Source organism: Dermacentor silvarum, chromosome 7 (genome assembly GCF_013339745.2).
Source record: "Dermacentor silvarum isolate Dsil-2018 chromosome 7, BIME_Dsil_1.4, whole genome shotgun sequence".
In the NCBI taxonomy this organism is placed as follows: Eukaryota; Metazoa; Arthropoda; class Arachnida; order Ixodida; family Ixodidae; genus Dermacentor; species Dermacentor silvarum.
The window spans coordinates 4773437-4795314 of NC_051160.1; the positions used below are offsets into that span (position 1 = coordinate 4773437).

Sequence of the window (21878 nt, forward strand, 5' to 3'; positions counted from 1 at the left end):
GAACGCTTAGTGAAACGGAAAGCACTTCACATTCGCCTGCTCGAACGTGCCGGTAGCGAGTGATCCCGACAGGAAGCATTCTCGGGCAGCCCGCAGCTTGTCGGCCCAGCGACGTCGTCAAGTGCGAGAAGCTGTGACGTCGCGTCCGGACTACTCTCGCCCGACGGCGCCATTCCTGGAGAAAGGGGACCCCCATGCAGGACTTCAGTCGAAGGTGAGACGTATGAGCTTTGCGCGCGGTTTCGTTCAGCACGCGAAGGCGTCGGCACGCGCACATGTGTACCCGCCGTGGTTGAGGCTCAGTGAGAGCTCTGCTGCACAGAACGAGGTCGCGAGTTCGATTCCCGACCGCTTCGGCCACATTGCTATGGGGGCGCAATGCAAAAAACCCTTTAGTGCTTAGGTATTTTTACGCGCACGCTAAATAGCTCCAGGTGATATAAATTAATCTGGTCCACCCACTACAACGTCTCTCATAGCCCCAGTGTACTTGGGACGTTCAAGGCTCCTGAATGAATGAATGAATGAATGAATGAACTATATTGTACGAAGAGTGGTGTGGTTAATCTCGGGTGGAGCCCTCTTGTAGAATGAATTAATGAATCAATCGCGTATATGAGTTGCAGAAATTGTGTGAAGGCCCAGATTATTTGGTGATACATTTTAATAAAAGGGGCACTAGAGATCCACTCTAAAGTAGTTAAGGCAGGTAAAAATTCTTTCGATATCCTATATAATTTCATTAATTACGGGGTAGGGGCGTTAATTACTGGATAAATAAAGGCCAAGTCGACTTCATTTCTTTACGTTTCGTGCCTACACCTCAGCGCCGTTACTTTCAGTATGCCAAGTATTTCAATTTCTTGTATTTGGGGCGCTCTAACGCCGGAACAGCTATGAAAACTTGCTACATCGTCTTTAGTTATTTTAGAGTTCAGTGTATATCGACAACCAGTTAACTAGACACGAACCAACGCTGCCAAAAGCTATGACGGCCCGGGGAGCTGGTGAGGAAAATGAGATAGCGTCGCGTAATTGCTGTTGTTTTCCTGGCTTACCGAGCCACGCCTATTTTATTACGATAGCAATCCGCCTTTATCACGGCGTGACGGCACATGCGCCCTGCCCTACGCTGTCAAATAATTTACACTCCTAAAAGTGAAAAAGGTTGTGTCTATAACTCACACCCTAACACCTTTTCACCCTTTTTAACTTTCAGCGGTGTAAATTATTTGACAGCGTAGCGGATTAGTCGCGAAACGTTTTGGAACGGTCATGCGCCCGGCCGAAAGTCCCTTGAAAAAAAAAAAAAAAAAAGCGCTCGGACGCGCGTTGCTGTAAACACTCGTGCCGTGTACGGCGTTGAAACTCCACGGGTAGCTCTTGTTTCGTCGGTGCGGTGCCGAAAACGTGAGTATAGCGTAAGACTACAACTCCTCTTTGAAACCGAAAGCGGTCAGGGCTTCGATCGTCCCGACAACTAAGTAGTCCGGACTGCACCGTGAGCCACGTAGTTGCCGCTTTCAGTGATAGCTCAAACTAATCTACTCAAAATGCATATCCGAGGGATGCCGACGAGCCAGCTGTGGAAGAGGACGAAGGCGCAAGCAGTGGCACGAGCGCGTTCACGCAGGACCTGAGGTTTTGCTTACGCGCAGAGCAAAAGTGCACGCAACCCTAGCCATAGGCAGCTTCGCTGTAAAACACCTCCGTTACGCTTGAGCGATACTTACATAAATGCAATTAATATGCATCTGCCAATCCGTACACAAGATGCAAAACCTAGTGAAATAATCCTGAAGTAAGGTGTGGTCCTATAGGAGAAGAAATTACCTGGCATAGGAAGCGGTCGTCCGCGTAAAGTCCTTTGTCTGTCTTGACTTTATGTTCCTGGGAAGGTCATTCATGAATATTAAAAATAACAAGGGTCCCAGAGCGGAGCCCAATACGGTTATAAGCTTATATGAGCTGAATGCAACTACCAGCGAACGGAGTTTATTTTAACCCCGTATGCTAACCCGCAAAGTAGTGCGGGCCAATTGCCCGATGCAATTCACCAATTTCTCATTTCGCCGCCGCTTCTTCTCCCTCTGCGCGTTTGTTCCTCGAATGTCTTGCAAGTAATCGGGGTTTCACTTTGTGGAGCTCAAGTCTCTGTTGTCATTTGGTGCATGTCTATTGGGGTTCCACTCATTCGAGCCTTTATTTGAAAGGATGACATGTGGCTTCGGACGGGGACAGCAAATCAGGTACACTATATATAGACGCGGGCCGCGGCTCCATCACAGCAGCTCCCCAAAAGCTTCATTCGTAAGTACGTCTAGAAAGTCAGGCTCCTAGGGGTGCGCAATCGTGATGCAGTGTTATTTTTCTATGCGTAGTATAGACCAAATTACATTGTGCTGTCATTTTCACCTATCGTTACTTTTTTTATTATTTCATCATTTATTGCTGCTTGTGGTCAATCTATTCTCGTTAAAGGGACACTAAAGGCAAATATTAAATCGAGCTAGATTGAAAGATCAGGCTTCTGTAATAACAAATTCTTCATCCGTAACGAAAACATAGCTTTTGTAAGCGAACTTATGACGTAAATAGAAAATCGAGGTGGCGCCATCTGTTGTCGACTGTGGTACCTCTGTTGTGTGGCGTCAGCCCCTCTGATGCACCGAGAGCGGCCGCGACCCGCCACTGCGAGTGACATCGCTTTTCTCTGTTTACAACGACCGAGGCGGCAACGTGTGGCAATTGTCCACTCTGCCGACCCCGCTCATGTAGGCTCTAGTGACCGTAACCGGTAAATTGAACCCAAGCAGAGCCGCAGAGTGACTCACGCAAGCTGAACACCTGCACCCGCCAAGCAGTAGGCCTCGTATATAGAGCTGTACAAAGAATCTACAAAAGACAACACAACGGCATGGAGGGCGGTCACGTGCAGTCTGCACACCACGTCAAGTCCTCCGCTTTGGCGCAGGCAGTTCACATTCAGGAGCAGCAGCGGGACCTTCGACCGAAGAAATTTATATATCGACACACAGAAAACGATGGTAGACTTCTAGACGAATACTGTAATGATCTAGCTCGACTTAATATTTTCCTGTAGTGTCTCTTTAATATCAGCCATGTCGATGAAACAATGAGGACGACAACAACCGATGACAACCGACGACAACAAGAACAACATCAACATAAAGAACAACAAAGAACAAGGGAAGTCGAGCGCGCCGTTAGAAGCATGGCGTCAATGGAAGGAACGGGAACATTAGCGACAGTTTTAAACAAACAGGATATGCCTCCAGTGAAGCGTGCGCAAGCACCCAGAGGAAGAATTCAGGTTAGAAAGCTCAAGTGGTGCCGAGGCTGAGTGACAGTGGCGGTCAGATGCGGCGCACAGATGAACAAACGAGACGATGCATGCGCTGGATATGCAACAGCTAAACACAAACACTCACGGTTCAGAGATCTCATATAGTTCGGGAAGTCAAACAAAAACGTTGCGAGACTGTGAAAGAGAGTCGCTGTCACCGGCTCTTGCTGTCAAACGCTCGGCTAACTGCACCCGAAACTTCCGCTGCAGGATAAAAAAAAAAAAAAAAAAAAAAAAAAAAAACCAGACGTGTCGCAAATGCTTGGCAGTTGCGAGGAACGTATGGTGTGCTGGAGCGGTCCCTTTCCAGCCACTGAGCTATGTAACCGAGTGTACGTCTGCGATACAAAAGCGTTCACGTGGAGATGGAGACTTAAAATTTTTGAACAGTGGCCGAACACGGAAGACGTCAATCCTGGAGCCAATGTTTCGACAAAGGAACTTGTCTTCGTCATGGTAGTGTCTGCAGGGGCAGTAGTCGCCAAGCCTGGTCGCCAGAGGAAGGGGGGAGTTGGGGACTACTGTGCCCCCTCCCGTTTGTCCTCACCATGACGCCAAACACTGCACAGGACAGACTCCTGGTATCAATGCCAATTTTGCTACAAGAGAAAAATCAGATGCAAGAACTACTTGGCCGATTCTGGTTTCTTCTATGGGCGTGAGTAAAATAGCCAGGTATGTTCCAGTCTTCGTCAGCGTGAAAATGCGCAATTCATGACTTGCACGGTTCACCGCGGCGTCATTCAGTAGTCCGTATAGTGCCGTCACTGTCTCTTACGCTGACTAAGGCATAGAGAAGTGCCGACTTGCCCGAAGAGATCATAGTGTTCTGTGAATTCAAGATTTCGCGGTCTACCATCCATCAAGTTCCCGCGCAAATCGCTAGCACCAGTGAAAGGCCTCAGCAACAAAGGCTTCACGTTGAAGTTTTAGTTTATTCCCTCCCACATTGGTATTGCTGGTAACCAAACAGCTGATGTGCCTGCATAAGCATCGCTCTTTCATCCTTCTAAAGTCATTGCTCCTAAGAGTAAACAAGTTACAAAAGCTGGAAGGTGATTCAACCTTCTGTCGAACTTGATGAAAGACAGTCGTCCCGAGCAAGTTGGGGGTGGGTGGAGAGTCATTGCGCACAGCACTCTATCGCACCCCGGAGGCGATAGACCGCCGCTCGCACGAGGGATAGGAGGAGCGTCAGACTGCATAAAATTTTAGGCTGCACAACTTCGCGATCAGGCCAGATTTTGACGCGTGATGGCGTGTTCATTAATTATAAATAATTTCTGGAGTTTTAGATGCAATAACTACGATCTGATTATGATGCACGCCGTAGTGGGGGGAAAACGTCCGTGGCGTAGTGGTTACGGTATCAGGTGCTTTGTTCGAATCTGGCCGTCATACAATTTTAATGCGCAAGCATTATATGCCCCATTACGCGAAAATCCGCCGCCGTCGGCGGCGGCGTGACCGAGCGATGGTACCGAAAATGGCCGATGACGCAAAGTGTAAAAACATGTCAAAAATTCTCGGACTGACGTCAAATTTCTTAAGGATTTTTCTTAAACAAAGCAAGTTAATGGTATTGAAAATAAATTTGGTACATTTCGGTCTGGGTGCGAGATGAGCACGCTTCCCCGTCACCACGGCGGCTCAACGCTTCGGGCTGATTAAAGGTGTGCCTAGTGCGTGGCACTGCGTGCGTCATTGCACACGTCACGTTGCAGCCAAAATGGCTGACTAAAGGTTTCACAAAAGGGACTATAATGCTTTCGCATTCCTACACGTAATCAGTCTTAAGTGTCTTTGTCGAATTTTTATTTATTTACTTTAGTATCATCAACAGCCTTTATTTATATATGCTGCAGGACGAAGGCCTCTCCCAGTGATCTCCAATTACCTCTGTCTTTCGCTAGCTGATTCCAACTTGCGCCTGCAAATTTCCTAATTTCACTTCCCCACCTAATTTTCTGATGTCCTCTACTGCGCTTCCCTTCCCTTTGCACCCATTCTGTACTCTAATATGGTCCACCAGTTATCTGCCCTACGCATTACATGACCTGCCAGCTCCCTTTCTTTCTCTTAGTGTCAACTATAGAATATCGGCTATCTCTATTTTCTCTCTGATCCACACCGCTCTGTCTCCTAACGTTAGGCCTAACATTTTTCGTTCCATCGTTCGTTGCGCGGTCCTCAACTTGTTGTCGAGCTTCTTTCTTAACCCTCAAGCTTTTGCTCCCTATGTTAACACCGGTAGAATGCAGTGATTGTGCACTTTTATTTTCACCGACAGTGGTAAACTCCCAGTCATGATGTGCTAATGCCTGTCGTATGCGCTCCAACGCATTTTTCTGCTTCTGTAAGTTTCCTTCTATGATCAGGGTCCCCTGTGAGCAATTGACTGATATATGAAAGACCTTTAGGAGACTTTGTCTTTGGGAGTCCGTATTCACTTTCGGTGGCTTTCGGTGCGTAGCCACATGATTTCGTCGAGATGAAGCATTGCTTCTAAATAAAAATGACATCTGCTCATACACCAGTACGGTTAAAGACGAGGCGTACTGCGTGCGAAGAGACAGGAGACATCGAACACTTTCTGTGGTCGCGCCCAAAATACCGAGCTGAAAGGGGCGCTTTTCTTGTGCATCTGCAAAAGAAGGACCTTCCGCATGCGTACCAGCAAAACTTCCTGTGCCCAGGAGGGTCAGTGATAACTCGTAAGAAAGTTTCGTCTTCTTCCATTCCCCAGAGACTGGTTTGCTGGACATGCGGTGCCATACTGCAGTGGCATTGTAAGAGGCGCCGGCCTCAATCACCAAGCTTATCCCGTCATATGCCACCATCCACCACCAATGCGCAGGGGACAAGTGTGTGTGTGTGTGTGCGTGCGCGTGTTTGTGTGTGTGTTGTGTGCGCCGACAATTCAGGTCCCCGTGCCTGGCTCCTTGTCATTTGTCACGCTCATCAGTCTATTTCTTTTCCCGTCTTTCTTCCAGGCTGTCAAGGCCATTCCTGGTCCTAGCGCTGCTACTGAGCGTGCTCATGTGCTACTTTATCGTAAGCGAACGGCGTTCGATGTCAGGCACGTCGTATTCGGAACCAACCATGGGTTAGTACTTTTTTTTCCTGTCTTTTTTTTTTTTTCTTACGTAAGTTCAGAATCGAGAAAAAGGCGTCAAAACAAAAGACGCGCATCGGCGCCGTCCTGGGGAGGTATTCTCTTTTCGTCCATTTCCTCTGCTGGGGAAGTTCTGATTGGCTGGGCTTGGGTGGGCTTTAGCAGGAGCCACAGCCAATCAGCACTTCAGCAGCAGACGAAATGGACATGTCCACTAGGTGGACTCTTCCCCAGACCGACGTTAATTCTCCAAAATAATTCCCCAGACCAACGTTAGTGCTGGTGTTCCCACGCCATCTCGCCGTGACGTCACGGATTTTCACAGCGTCTTCTCTGGTCAAGGTCACTCAGTTAAGCAGTGACCTTGACCTTGCAAGGTCAAGGTCACTGCTTAACTGGTTTATTATTTATTTATTATTACGATAGCAATTATATGGACACTCCAGGCGCATTCATGCCGTCGTCGTCACCATGATGTTCCTTATAAAGTCCACGGGCGATAAAGTCGTCGCCGCGCGCCGTATGCTCTATGTACGAGTAAAAGCGTGCAAGGGTGAGCCGGCGATCGCGGCTCAAACTCGCGCACGCAAGGGCGGGAAGCGGGAAGGAAGCGCCCGTCGTCCAGTCGCGCGCAACGCTCCGGAGGGAGGAGAGAGGGGGAGGGGGGGGGGTGTTACTCCGTGCCGCCCTGTGCCCGCGCGCGCCCCCGCCGGGCCGCAAGGCTCGGGAGGGTAGGGAGGGGGGAGGCCACGTTCTACGCCACGCGCGCACATTCGAGCGTGTATCTTGAAAGCCATCTGCGCCGGGGGCACAGTCTTACCTGTGCTGTGTTTTCGCGGCTTAGTTCACGTTGATGCGAGCGGCGGGACGAAGATCAATTCGCTCGCTGCTGCTGCTGCCGTGCTTACTCACTACAGCGTTTTGACAGCGCGTTTCCGCGGTTATCGAGTGAGATGCATTCATGATTTCTTGTGTGCGCGTGACACCATATGCTTGTTAATTTAGTTAGTATGCCTATGTTTACAAGTTTATACGGCCGATAAAACTACTATCCTTACTTCGTATAGCTGTCCACTAGTTTGCTATCGCAATTGATACGTCGCCTTTCGGGCGAAACTACCACTTTTTATTTATTCACTTATTTATTTATTTATTTATTTATTTATTTATTTATTTATTTATTTATTTATTTATTTATACGCAAACCTCACAGGCTCCAACTGGAGTATTGCGTAAGGGGGGTTAAAAAAAAAAAAAAAACAGGTAGCGAGAATAGAACATAACCAGCACAGCCAACCAAACAACTGAAAAAAGACTCCGTTTAACAACAAGCAAACAAGGAAGAACAACACTCTGGGATTTGAGAAATGCGCATGGCTCAATGAAACTCTTGGCAAAGAATTGCAAACGTATACATACATATAAATAGCAGGCAAGAAGCAAGGATGACGACAGCTAAGTTACATGGTACAAATGAAGCATGTGCGGATGACAACGGAATCATTTTTTGTTTCTCTGAAAGATTCGAGGTTATTAACAGAGCTTTAGTTTAACGTTAGCGTAATAGCGGGGTTACAGGAAATAGCGTTACCGTTCCGCAAAGCAACATTGCAGAAAGAGAGTTATAGTATAGCGCGACAGCGTAGTTTACGTGCGGGACGCTATTCCAATACGCTTTGAATTTCCCATACATAGGGCACCTAAGTGTGTGTGCGTCCGGAAAGTGCGACAGGCAGCGCAGTGGAAGCCAGGAGCGGTTTGTATTTTTACTTCCCATGTCCGCCAATCTGCAGCGAAACAGACAAGCAGTACAAGCTCTCTACCATAGCCTTCGCAATCTTACCATCTCAGAGGCCACATGCCGTCGTCGTGCCTATCTCCTAACTTTACCGATAAGTGGCGCTCGCATCTCAGCGAAAATTTCTCTTGTTAGGCTTAGGTGCGTTCGAAACGAGAAGCGATCTCGAGAATTCCTCAAAGCCACACTACGGCAGTTGCAAGTACAAGCCATATGGACCCCCGTATGGGCAAAGCACGTTTGCCCGGAGGTATACACCACGGATATATGCCAACACTGCAAGAAGGCGCGCGCCGCCCAGAGACACCTCCTCTGGGACTGTGCGCCACCGCCGGGTAACCAAGAAGAAGCAATGCCAACTGCCATCAGCAGCAAGATCATCAGCCGAGAGCCAGGCAACCAAAGAGACGTGGTCCAGCACGTGCTTAGCATCCTGGAACGCCAGCGGCCGAAAGCGGCGCCCCCACGGGTTTGACGCGAGTAGGTTGCTGCTCCGGGGACGTTCGAGCACGCTAGTGTCTCGCTTTAATTCCCCTACCCCTTCCCCCCTTTATGCCGGATCGTCAATAAAGTTGTTTCACTCACTCACTCAAGGTTATCCATAACACTCTCTCATCGAAGCGGCATGAGACTAAGAGAAAGCCGCTTACGCAATGATTTGCTACGAAAAGTACGAATAAAGTGAATTCTACAAAGACAACGCGAAATTCAGTTCGAAGCGGGCGGCCGCGAGCGCCGCCATGTTGTACGTAAACTACGTAAAGCACGCAAGAGAGTAAACGGGCATAGTGGATATCAGAGGTGGATATTCTTGTTGACATTAAATTGAGCTGGGCAGACCATAGAGTAGATAACTGGTAGACCATCAGAGTTACAGAATGGGTGCAGAGAGAAGGGAAGCGCAATCAAGGACTGCAGAAAATTAGGTGGGGTGATGAAATTAGGAAATCTGCAAGACCGTAGAGGCTTGGGCTAGTCGGTACATACTCGAAATCTGCAGGTGGAAATTGGAATAAGCTAGTGCAAGACAGGGATCGCAGGGAGAGGCCTTCGTTCTGCAGTGGACATAAAAATAGGCTGATGATAATGCTGATGGTGCTGCTGCTGCTGATGATGATGTTTTAACCATGCCACTGAGGTTCCTCGCCGCTTAACAGTTCTGAACACGCGTTTTTTATTTTTTAATACCATGGTTTTGTAACTACCTACCCGGAAGTAAATTAGTGGTATATATGAGCGTGTGTATAAGCGTTGTAGGATTTGGGAGTCGTGGTCTGACGTCGGAGTCCGACGTCAAACTGAGGGTCGTTCTCTAGCCTACGCCACCGGTGTGTCTCGTAACGGGTAGCTGGCCTACGCTATAGCGGGGCGTCACACGGAGGCTAAGCGGGCTCACGCCGTCGTCCGAGCAGACTTGACGAGGGTTGCTTCGTTCGTGATGAGTACGAAGTCGAGAGGTATAGGGAAACGGAACAGGGGGTTTATTTACATAGGAAAGGCAAACTTATTTACATAACAAGGGGATACTCGTACTGGCCGGAGTACTGAGCGCAGTACATCGTAGCATGTCAGCGCTACTACATCTGATCAGACTACATCGTTCTGGGAGAGCACAAGTCGTGTATTTTGCGAGAAACGTTACTTGCGTACAACAAACCTCCGAAGAGTAGGCACAGTAAGCTTCACTTCTACTTCAAACTCAACTTAGCTGCTGCAGGAACTTAAAGGCGGTGTGGCCACCAGCGTTTTTCATACATATGTCTTTTCTGGATGTACCAAGGTTCTGCTCGCGGTAAGAACGACCGTTTCGCTATGTCGTAAGCGTAATTTACTAAAGCAAATTAACTTAACATTCCCCATTGGTACCATTTTGAAATGCTGAAAATTTCCATGCCTTTGCCTTATTTGAGGTCGCCCGCTCACTCTATGTGCCGTAGAAGCCTGGACAGGCAGTGCACCCTCACAGAGGTTGGAGTTCTCCCGGATCTTCTTCCTCGAGACCGGTGGCCACGGATCCCTCACGGCACGCATCGCCTGCGCGGTTGAATCGGCGGCGAGGATGCACCCTCACTGGACAGTCTACCTTCTGTCCGCGGCTAGTGGCGACGCGTCACAAGCAAACGTCACATTCGCAGGACCTTTCGCTCAAATGCTGAGGTCCATTCCGAACGTCGTCATGAACGTCGTCAGGGTGAGTGCTGCCGTCTGTCCAACTCGTGCTTTATGGTCTTCGAGGACTGATTCAATGCATCGTCGTGTCTTTTTTAACATAACCCGATGTTATGTGGCACAGTATGCTGCTTGGAGGAAACTGCACAGCATACATGACGATCGCGACACAGCTTGAGTGTCAGTGAACGCAGCATGGTTAAGTATGTAGCGCGAAGTTGACACGATGCATTGCACATGCAATGAGTAGATGTGTATGTACACATATAGGTCTGGAAAACAAACAAGACGTTATGTACGAACATAATAATAAACTTACCTACCTATTCATGCCGCTCGAAAGCATATTCACAACAGCCATTCAGTCTTTTAGATTGACCGAGTAAGGGATTGATTTAGGCTTTTACTGAATAAATAGAAGGGCGTTGTTGTGCGGAGAGGTCAGAGAAGCACAGATTTTCTTTCTTCATACATATATTATTCAAGTTGGCTCAATGGTTGCTAGCGAGAGCGTTCACCGCGCGCTAAGAGTTGGCAAGCCAACAAAGGCACAGGAGAGAAAGACTGTTGTCATAGAATCCACACACTACCTTAGCGAGTTCTGATAACTTTCTCCCCGCAGAAATGGCCTGGACAGGAGAAAATACTTTGATATCAGTGACATATAACACTAACCTGTACACCAGCGCTGCTTGTTAGGAAAGGAGATTCAAGAACGAAAACATTTGCCTAAATTTTCTCTGCTAGTCAGATACTTTTTCCCGCCAAATAATTTAAGTCTCCGAAGATATCTATGTTTCTAGACTGATTTAGCGTTCCCTTCTTGAGGTTAATTGCATGAGCGCTCCTTTAAGACTTTTCTCCCTCTGTGCTCCGGCGCTGCCATGAGCAGCCAAACGAGGTGTTTCAGGAGACGCCCCTGGAGTCGTGGTACGAGTCTGGGATCCTGAACAAGAGCGCCTACCCCGTCGAACACCTGGCCGATGCTCTCAGGCTGGCGGTGTTGTACAAGCGAGGTGGCGTGTACCTCGACATCGACGTCATCGTGATGCGTTCCCTGGACTCGCTGCCACCTTGCGTCAGCCAGTCGCCAGTGGTGAGCTGTTACGAACGCGACCACTTCAAACAGTGACTGCACAGTTCCCGTTAACGACGCCGCCCTCCGCCCACTGGGCTTGCGCGGAATTTACTGCGCATGCGCATTTGGGAGGTAGTGCTGGGCGTGAATGTGCGCTAAAGTACTCTAATAACTGATTGACTAAAACGTATTTATTTTTATTTTGTTTTCATATTTGAGATGAGTATAGGCTGTGCGAACATTCGAAATTTTGTATGCGGATCCAATAGTTCTGTTCGATTGCAGAATTCGATTCGATTCACGTGCTGTCGCTGACACGACGCCCTTTTAACCGCATTATAGGCAACACGCGAAGGATGACAAGGACGCCTTCGACAAATATAGATTGGCTGATAAATAGGTTAATTGGATACACAGACTATGCAAAGCAGATACGCTGACCTATAGATATGTCGGCCTGTCTGTCTGAAGTAATTCATAACTAAGTCATCCCTTTTATTCGGTGTAATATTGTCTGTAGTTCACTACGTACTCTCACAGGGTATAGTGAATGTGACGGATCGGGAATACTACCTCAAATTTGAATAAACAATCCAGCTCTTTATTGGGCGAAGTTGGCAGACTTGTAGCCCAAAAGGGAAAGCGACACTTGAGCAACAACGAAAGCTGCGTGTACGGTCCCCGAATCTGAATTGACGGGTCAGGTCCCTCCGCTATTAAACATGTCTATAGAGGTAGTCTTTCCATCCCGAATAATCACAGGTGCTCGCATAGATTCGAGATCGGCCCGTGTTAGAAATCGCTTTAAGACCCTTGCAAGGACGAATGTCGTACAGCACGTTGGCAAAAAAAAATAAGAATAAAGAAAATGAAAAACTTTAATTTTGTTATACGCAGGAGAATGGCGACATGGTGAGCAACGGCTTCTTGGCCTTTCGCCGAGGTGATCCGTTTCTGCTGTACCTGATGCTACGCGCACGCGAGGTCTACAAGCCGGAAGAGTGGAACTCCATTGGACCCCAGCTGCTGCGTCGGGTAACGCTGGCCCGATGCGGGGTCCGAGAGGTGAAGGCGCTGCTCGGACGCCGATGTGGCGGCGACACCGGCTTCACGGTACGCTCTTACAAGTCTCCTTTCTCAAAACGACCAACAATAAACCAGGATATAGTCTGATATAAGCGCGTTCGTAAACGCAATCCGATCCGTCGCGCACGATTAGTCGTATACCAACAACGCATGCAACAAGTTTCCAACCGGTTTCTAGCTAATTTTCAAAAATATTCCGACCGGTTTCCAATAGTTTCGAACTGGCTCCCATTGGTTTCGATCTGGACTTTAACTGGTATCCAACCGTTTCCAAGTGGTCAGTTTCCAACTGGTTTGCATCTGGTTCCATACTAGTCTTGAACTTCATTCGGACTGGTCTCGAATTTGTTTCGGACAGTTCTTCAACTGGTTTCTAATTGGTTTTCAATTGGTCTCCAACTAGTTTTGAAATTGTTTCGAACTGGTCTCTTAGTTTCCAAATAGTTTCGAAGTAGGCCTTAAAGTGGTGTTCATTTGGTTTGCAACTGGATTTCAACTGATTTTAAAGTTACCTTCAGCTGCTTTGCAACTTGTCTCCAACTGGTTTCGAACTGGTTTTGAATTATTTTCGAACAGATTTTCAACTGGTTTCTCACTGATTTCCCACTGGTTTCAAAATTGTGTCGAACTGGTTAGCAATAGACTTCTTCTTGTTTGCAAACAGCGTGACGTCACTGCGGGGGCCCTTCCCCTCTGCTGCGCCTCCGAAGCGGGCGCTGGTTGGCAAAAAACGTTCGTGCGACCTGTTCTCTCTGCATAAGAGTGCTGCCTGTATATCAACTGCCGCGATCGTAAGTCCGGTATATTGCGATTTTTTGAAGTGACAGTATTTACGATCTGTGCTTAGGAAGTATAATCGTCCCCGTTTTACCGGTACAACAACGTAACGTTGTTGCCGAGTGCATGGCTCCCGTAAGTCAGCGTGTGGCGATTTCGTAAAAGTGTGCCTCTTCCTTAGATCAAACATCCACAAAAATGTATTACTCCTCGAAAACGAACATTTTATCACAGATGATGCACATTCTAGCTGTGGCAAAATGATACTTCGCTAAATGACTGGTCTTGATACTTCGCTAAATGATTGCATTGTCGTGAATGCACTGATTTGCGCCCCATTTACACTGTAGCTTTAAACAATATACAAGATGAACTTCGTCTACAACTACAGGGTGGCTCAGTGGAGCAGTAACAAGTAGCGGCGCCTAAATTTAGATGAGGGAGAAATGCAGAAAAACTTCTTACCCTGCTTTAGGAGCATGGTAAGGTACCCTAGGTGGACAAAGTTAATCCGGAGCCTTTCGTTACACTGTCCCCCATAAGCCGCTGTGCAGCTTAGGGATGTTATACACCATAATTTAATTTTCATTATTAGTCTCGGTCATGTGAATGTACAAAGCAAAATCTTGCATAAGTACATAATCCGTTGCGCGCTAACTTCACTGTGTCTGCTGCCTCCTTTGCTGCTCTCAACTTTACAAGACCCAACTTTTGCATGTTTATGTGCACCATCACGGCATGAAGTCCGTACCATGAAGGTGAGTACACCAATAACGAAAAAAAAAAAAAGCAAGTTCAATTTTACTGCAGACCCGCGAGATTTGCGTTAAATCGCGATAATTTCAGTGGTTCGCCTTTTGGGCATTCCCCGTGGTTAAATGTATACACGCAGCTTCGGCAGCGCGGTCAAAACATCGTAGTAGCTCATTTGTAGCCACCTCTCAGTCAATAAATTATGCTCAAATGAAAGGTTTTTTTTTAATATTTTTTTTCTGAGCAAGTTCATATCTTTTTTTTCTGCGCAAAGCGCGGATGGCCTCGAAATACATGCGCTCACTAATAATCGCGTCTCATTCATTTTCACCTGTTCAATAATTACGAGTCCTGAAGTTTTATCGGAGCCTGATTACTACGATTGGTTTTATTGCGTGCACGCAACACGCGTACACAGTCTCGTGAGCGAGATGTGTTGCTGAATCGCACAACAGTACCACGGTTCCTATGATACATCGTGCCCATTTTGTGACCCTACGATTCGAAATGTGACAGTGACACACCTATTATGGACGTGCCCAGGACTTCACCTTAGCCGTCTCCGTCACCTACGGGCAACAGGCCTTCGGCCTGGCCGTCCACCCGACCTTGAACGTTGGTTTCATGGACCGTATCATCGTTCACTTCTAGATTTTTTACATGAGTCAAGTCTGTGCGCGTATTTTTGATATACTTTGTATTATGCCTAAGGGCAAGCTTTAGAAATAAAAAAAAATCGCCTAGTACACCACGTGTGCGCGCGCACACGCGCACACGCACACACACACGCTACGGTGGCTAGACACCGTACAAGCGCGCACACACGCACACGCGCACACACACACGCACACACACACAATGTGGTCTGTCCTACGCAAAGGCCAGCCGATATCGTCGCTGTTCTCGCCGCACACTTTACCACAACAACTGTGGCACACATCTATGGCAAAGCCGATATTCTTCATCGCACAATCCATCGCAGACCACCACCACGTGGTTCACGTTCGCAAGTAAAAAAGGCCAGCGTCGCCACATTTTCATCTCGCAGTTTACCACACGTCGACGTTCTTCGACACACATTACGGCTAATCTGGCTGGCAAGAGAATTGTGGAGGCTCACGTAAAAATAAAAATAAATAAAAGAAATAAAAAGACGCGTCCACGTGGCGCCCACCTACATCAACTACTGCGCGACTGCACCACGCAGTAAGCCGGCGGCGGCTGTTTTTTGCCAACCAGGGTCACCGTACGTGCGCCGGTGACGTCACGCTGTGACGTCGCCGGTGCGGTGTGACGTAGCCCGGGAGAGGTCTATTGTTTTGAATTTAGTTTCCAAATGGTTTACAACTGGCCTCCAATGGGCTTCGGACTGGTTTCCAACAGTCCGACCAACCCCACATATTATGGTCATTGTCTGATTGATCTGATAGTTTTCAGAAAGAGATCGATAAAGCTTTATTGTTGGTCAGTGATGGCGGCCTCAGTGCCGGGGGCCCCCTGACGGATTTTTTCCACTTAAGTTTCTACACGAAACCGTACTCGTTTCAACATCTTGCGCCACTGCGTCCGAAAATGAGTCTTGCTCGTCCAGAACGCTCCAGCTTGCTTTCCGAAAATGGTCGTGACCGGCAAATTGCAAAGGGTGGAGGCAGTGTGGCAGAAAACTTTTCGGCATTTAATTGCCCCAGCCGGACATCCCTGTAGCTGGTAGGGAGCAGTCGCGTTGTGTTGGTGGTTTATGGAACAGTGCTAGCTTTGCCGCATGAAAACCGCGCTGCTTAATTTGCTTCAGAACATGAAAGCGAGTTTGGAAGATGCTAAGGCGTTTTACTGCTGCGGCAGTTCAAGGCTGTAAACTGGATTTGCAGTGTCCATTCGTGCTTTTCGTTACGTCGTCATCGTGAGACCTCTTCATCCCCAAACTCACCCTCGCCAATATGGCCAAGAAAAGCAGAACTTAAACCCCCATAGCCATCTGGCATCGAATTCGAGCTTCTACAAGTAATGAGCAGTTTGGAGCCGGACACGCTTACCCAGAGCGCTACTGCGCTAGGGTGCCTCGTAACGTGCTTCTCCGGGAGGCGGCGTGTCCCTGTATGCTTTGTCCCTGTACGGTGTCCCTGTATATGCTTTGGGAACATTTACAGAGACACTAGGTGACCTACTATCGCACAGCTTCGGATCTCTGTGCGACGGTTTTGTGTGTCATGCAAGCTCTGAGAGAGGTGGCGTCTGTGCGCATATTTTGGCGGCCACAGCAATCAACACTGTAGCGACAGACGTTGTGTGCACCACTCTGTTATTCATGAGAAGATGGCGGTGTCCGCTATGAGCCAGCTGCCTGTCACAGTACATGGTTTCAGAGCAGGAGAAATCGCCTAAATGTATACAAATGTATACTTGCCAAGTTTGCCTACCATCATGGGCTTCGCGGCAGCTTCTGTCGCCGCCGCCGCGAAGCCTGGGAGAGTAGGCAAAGAAAACTTCGTTTTGATGAGTACACTTACCCGATTTCTCCTACTCTGATGTCATTTACTGCGGCAGGCTGCTGCTGCCGCTAACGCTGTCGCTGCTGTCGCTGCTGTCGCTGCTGCTGCTGCTGCTGCTGCTGCTGCTGCTGCTGCTGCTGCTGCTGCTGCTGCTCAGTAAATTTTTTTCAGCATGAAATGCTTTTAGTTCTCGTTGTCGGCCACCTTCAAGTGAACTTTAGCCAAAAGCCAGAGCCGTTATCCGGGGACTCAAACGAGAACATCCGGGCAACCAGTCAAAATTCTGGCCCCCAACATTTGTACAGGACCGCATTACATACGCTAGCTACTGCCTAAACAAGTTACAAAAAATATTGCTTCCGAGTTCTTCCGAGTTCTTCCGAGTGCTTGTATCTGTACGCCTACCCTGCGAAAATCCCTTCCTGAGATTGCAGTATCAATAAATAAAAATAAATAAATAAAATAATGTTTGTTCACAATGTCACTCAAGCTGTAACTTCTAGTACGCTGAAGTTGTATTTGTCCGTTTCCAAAAGCGACGTTCAAAAGTCAGATACAGGGCACCATACAATTGATTGTCATCGTTTATTGGCGCTGAAACAGAGTTGCCTGTGCTCTTTGCAACGCCAGTTGTCTGCGAGTTCCGCGACGCGCCGCGGCTAGTTGTGGTGTGGTGTGCCCTTGCGAACATGCATTATAGCCATTTTAAGATTGTGGCTACTATCATCTCCAACCAATCTGCTTTGCCGGTAGCCATTTCATGCTTAAATCTACTCTCGATTACGGGACAGCCAGTATTTTTTTTACCTGATTAGCCGATGGCATGTTTCGTAATTCGTTGGACAAGGAGTCTCGGATGTCTCGGCTGCTGATATTGCAAGAATTTTTTTTCTTCGAGACTCGTGCTGAACGCGTGTGCATTCGCTTTACTCTTTGTCCAACTCGAAAAGTGTTTGTGAGGAATCGAATGAACAAACTTGTTTTGGCGCAGGTGATACCTCACTGGATGTTCCTGCCAGTGCCTTACGACCGATGGCAATCGTTCTTCCTCGCCAATGCTAGTCGTGAGGCGTGGCTCATGTCCTCCGCGAGCTACGTCATGCACGTCTACAACAAAATGAGCTCGAAGGCGCCTGCAGTGCCTGGCTCCGCGTACAGGCAAGCGGCCGAGACCTACTGCCCAGACAGTTTACGGCTGTCGTTGCAAATGCAGGACACCTTCTGACATCGTCATCCGGGAACTGGACTTTCGCGTTTTGTACGCGCCAAGGCTGCCGGCCCATAGGAAAGCGGCCGAGGACTTCTGCCCAAGCAATAGTTTTATACAAACCTGCGGAAAAGTGGCTCTGCAATCGCTCAACCACCATATAAATGATTGTTTGTTATTTGTTTATTAATACAGCAACCCCCTCTTTAAGAATTTTAGCAGGTTGGTTACGCCAATGCAATCATAAGCCAAATACGCCCAAAGGAATAAACGATAGAAGTTGCAATAAGAATGGCTAATGACACCATGCATAACACAGCGCGTTAGAACTAGAATTCGGTAAAAACGATGTTAGTGCAACGTTGGCGCCATAGCTGCTATCATCAGCCTATTTATATGTCCACTGCAGGACGAAGGCCTCTACCAGTGATCTGCAATTACCCCGTCTTGCGCTAGCTGATTCCAACTTGCGCCTGAAAGTTTCCTAATTTCACCTCCCCACCTAATTTTCTGCTGTCCTCTAATGCGCTTCCCTTCCCTCGGCGCACATTCTGTAACCCTAATATGGCCCACCAGTTATCTTCCCCACGCATTACATGGCCTGCCCAGCTCGCTTTTTTAGAGCGCAGCTCTTAATGGGCCGTTCCTGCGGTGAACGCCGGCGGCGGCGTAACTGAGCGAACGAGCACAACAGCGAAAGATGAAAGACGCGAGCCGCGAATGGCGGAGACCAGAGCGGCCGACAACATGACTACGAAAAGAATAGGACCATAGTACGATATCTGATGGGAGCAACGTTTTGTCCTAGTTTTGGTAGATTAATCTTCGACAAATTTTCAGTTATCGATGTGCGGCCGAAACTATTAAAATCAACGTGAGTCGCCTTTTATTGCTCACTTTCTAGTTTGCTGATATTTGCTTTAGTGTAAGGATTCCAAATAACAGGGGCGTATTTAGTATTGCTAGTATCACTGACTTGTATGACAGCAGATGAACTTGAATTGTGGACAGCTTCAGGGTTCTCCTGAGAATATGTGGTGCACAGTATGCACTGTTTTCTATACGTTGAATATGTTTATTCCAATTAAGGTTATTGCTGATTAAACCACCTGAATGTTTAAACTCTGTGATTTCAGAGAAATACACATCGTTGGCCGCATAAGTAAAAGTAGGAGCATTCTTCATTTTGGTAATTCTAAGGACACCATTTTGTTAAACTTGAGTCACATTTACCAGAATTCGCACCATGCACAAGTTTTTTTTGGAATGCCTGTTTTAGCTGCACTTGGTCACAGACAGACAGACAAAGAACTTTATTGATGGTCCTGAGAAGCTCCGTTGCCCCCTCTCAGAGAGGCGACGAAGCCGCGGGCCGCACCCACGTCGGGACGGGGAGACCGAGCTCCAGCGCCGCATCGTGGGCTCTCTGGACAGCCCAACATTGGCGTGACTGGTCGGAGCTCCGAAGAGCAGAGCTTCACTCCTCTGCAGTACATCGATGCGGGCCCCTCTGTAACGAGGGGCATCCCCAGAGCACGTGGTCTAAAGTACTACGTTGTCCGCAGCTAGGGCAGTCTGGACTAAAGCAGTCTGAATTGATGTATGTGAAATAAATTCAGGTTGGGATATGATCCCGTCTGAAGCATGCGTAGTGTGACAGCTTGAGGTCTGGTTAGTATGCCGTGTGGGGGAGGGTATACTCTCCTACCAAGGTAGTAGTGTTTGGTAACCTCGTTAAAGGTGGAGAGAGTGTCACGGAACTCGACGAGCCTAGAATCGACGGAGCCTCGACTCGCAGTGGCGTCAGCGCGGAGGGTTAGTTCGCGCGCTTGGACGGGTACGATGTCATTGAGGTAGGGGAGGGAGTCGAGTTGGGGTTTGAGATGCACCGGGAACCACGTGGTTGTATGTGGCTAGATGATTTTGCCTTTGTAAATTCGATGAGCTTCCTCGGCGATGGTACGAGAGGCAAATGCCCGAACCGCCGCCCTCGAGTCAGTAAATATTTCAGCTCTCTCCTCGTCGAGAAGTGCCAGATCGATCGCAGCCTGCTCTGCCCTAGTCGGGGTGCTGTCTCTGATGGAGGCCGCACAAGTGACGTGTCCGTCGTGATTAACTACCGTTGCGACGAAGTCCGATGTATGCCCGTACTGGGCCGCTTCAACGAAAGTGACCGTGTGAGGCGAGGCTTTTATCCTCCGGAGCAATGACACAGCCCTAGCTTTGCGCCTGCTCGCATTGTGTTGGGGGATGCACGTTTTTGAGAAAAGGAGCAACCATAATGTTGTCCCGTAGGTAACCTCCCTGCCTTTCCCCTATGACTTCTCTCTCTCTCACATGTACGTTCCATCGCTACACTGGAGCCGATTCCTAAGACCGCGAAAATCTCCCTCCCCGCAGGGGTGCTAGAGAGTCGTGATACTTGAGCTGTTTCCCGAGCTTCGATGATTTCGTTGAGTGTATTACGTATACACCTAGTTGAAGAAGGTGGTCCGTGCTGGCGTTTATTAGGTACTCCTATCACTTTTTGATGCTTTTACGGATGAGCGTGTCCAGCTTGTGCCTTTCAGAAGCGTACCACTTGTGCATTGCAGTCACGTAAATTATGCGACTCATTAAGAATGCGTGGTATAGCCGTAGGAGATTGTCCTCCTTTAGACCGCTCCTCTTGTTGGAGATTATATTGATTAATCCAAATCATGCACTCCGTCTTGGTGATGATTTTTCTGAGCGTCGTGATGTTACCTCCGGTAGACTCGATGAACATTCCCAGCACCTTTAGGATGTCGACCCTAGGAATGCTCGCCCCGCTTTTGGTGTGTAGTTCTATGTCGACTTCGTCCAGGGGCTTCCAACCATAGAGTTTCTCACTATAACACCTAGAAGGTAAACTGGCGCCACCGTCTATGCGAGTTTCTTAAAGGGCGCCGTGCCCTCATGGGAATGACGGGATATGTGTCCGTGAGGCTTGTGTTGGCTGGTGTTGAACGAGGCTTCGTCTAAAACGTGGATACGGCTACACAAATAATGCGTTCTTAAAGTAAATTTTCATAAAAGGCTTTCATTCGTCCATATTACATCTCTCAATAAAGTTTACTCACTTACAATGCAGAATCAAGCGAAGAAAAGCAAGAACAGACGACAAGTTGTTCCAGAGCGAGCGATAATGTTGTCTGCCCTGCAACTTTAGCGGCCAGCTGATAATTTTTACGTTTTATATAATTGTGCATCCAATAGTAAGTCCTCAAAATTAAACAAAGCACGTTTTTGTATAATAATAAAGCTAAAGCAGTTTTTTACGTCCTGCTTTAGCAGGAAATGAATCATTGTGACAGACCGTACGGTGCTAGCCAGGCGCGTCTTCAAGGCGTTCTGGCTCTCCAAGAACGATGCCAATCCGAAGTCACAATATACCGGCATTCCCATGGATACCACAGTGCAGCAGTGCCAGTTTTCACTCTAGGTAATATAGTGAGAAACTCTATGCTTCCAAACCCTGGGTTTAGGGCTGCACTTGGTCGGAAATAATTTTTACGTCGGAATACAGCCCAATAATCACAGACGAGTTAATCTTAACGGGTATATTACGTACAATGTCATTTGTAAATATTAATACTAGTGGCCCGAGTACCGAGTCCTGAGGGACACCAGAGTCAACAGGAAATCGGGGTAAGGAATGATGGGGAGTCGACAAACTTCGTACTGGCATTTGTTGACTGGCGTAGTTTCCCAGCTCTGCTATGATTATTTGCTTCCTATAGCTTGACTTCCCATATTCTCGTAGATTTGTAGTTTCGCATTATTGCTTCGGAGTTGCGAAGAATCTTACGCGTTTTCCTACTTTATGTACTTCATCACGCACTAAGCTCATAAGGGAAAACACTGGCGCTTCCATCGGTATAGCGATACATTATGAAGGCCGTAGACAACCGTATATAGCTTGCGAAAAAAAAAAAAAAGAAAAACTTGCAATCTTGAGCCAATTAGCGTTGTTTTATGGAGCCTTGAGCATTTTTAGCAATGAATGTTCTGCAGAAAG

At 47.9% G+C, this 21878-nt stretch overlaps 1 protein-coding gene across 3 annotated transcripts; it reads left to right on the plus strand.

The window, feature by feature from the left end:
* LOC119457468 (lactosylceramide 4-alpha-galactosyltransferase) lies at window positions 1-20051 on the plus strand. Of its 3 annotated transcripts, none has more exons than XM_037719035.2 (6): window positions 1-214; window positions 6361-6473; window positions 10218-10471; window positions 11342-11545; window positions 12425-12640; window positions 17624-20051. In XM_037719035.2, exons 1-6 carry the CDS (start codon window positions 195-197, stop codon window positions 17855-17857), a joined length of 1041 nt encoding a protein of 346 aa, XP_037574963.1. In that variant the 5' UTR covers window positions 1-194; the 3' UTR covers window positions 17858-20051. The 3 variants fall into 3 exon arrangements, with proteins under 3 accessions (XP_037574963.1, XP_049526062.1, XP_037574962.1); XM_049670105.1 differs by lacking the exon at window positions 1-214 and adding an exon at window positions 3653-4042 and having other exon boundaries at window positions 10221-10471; XM_037719034.2 differs by lacking the exon at window positions 1-214 and adding an exon at window positions 3653-4042 and having other exon boundaries at window positions 17624-20050.
* Window positions 20052-21878: the final 1827 nt, after the last annotated feature.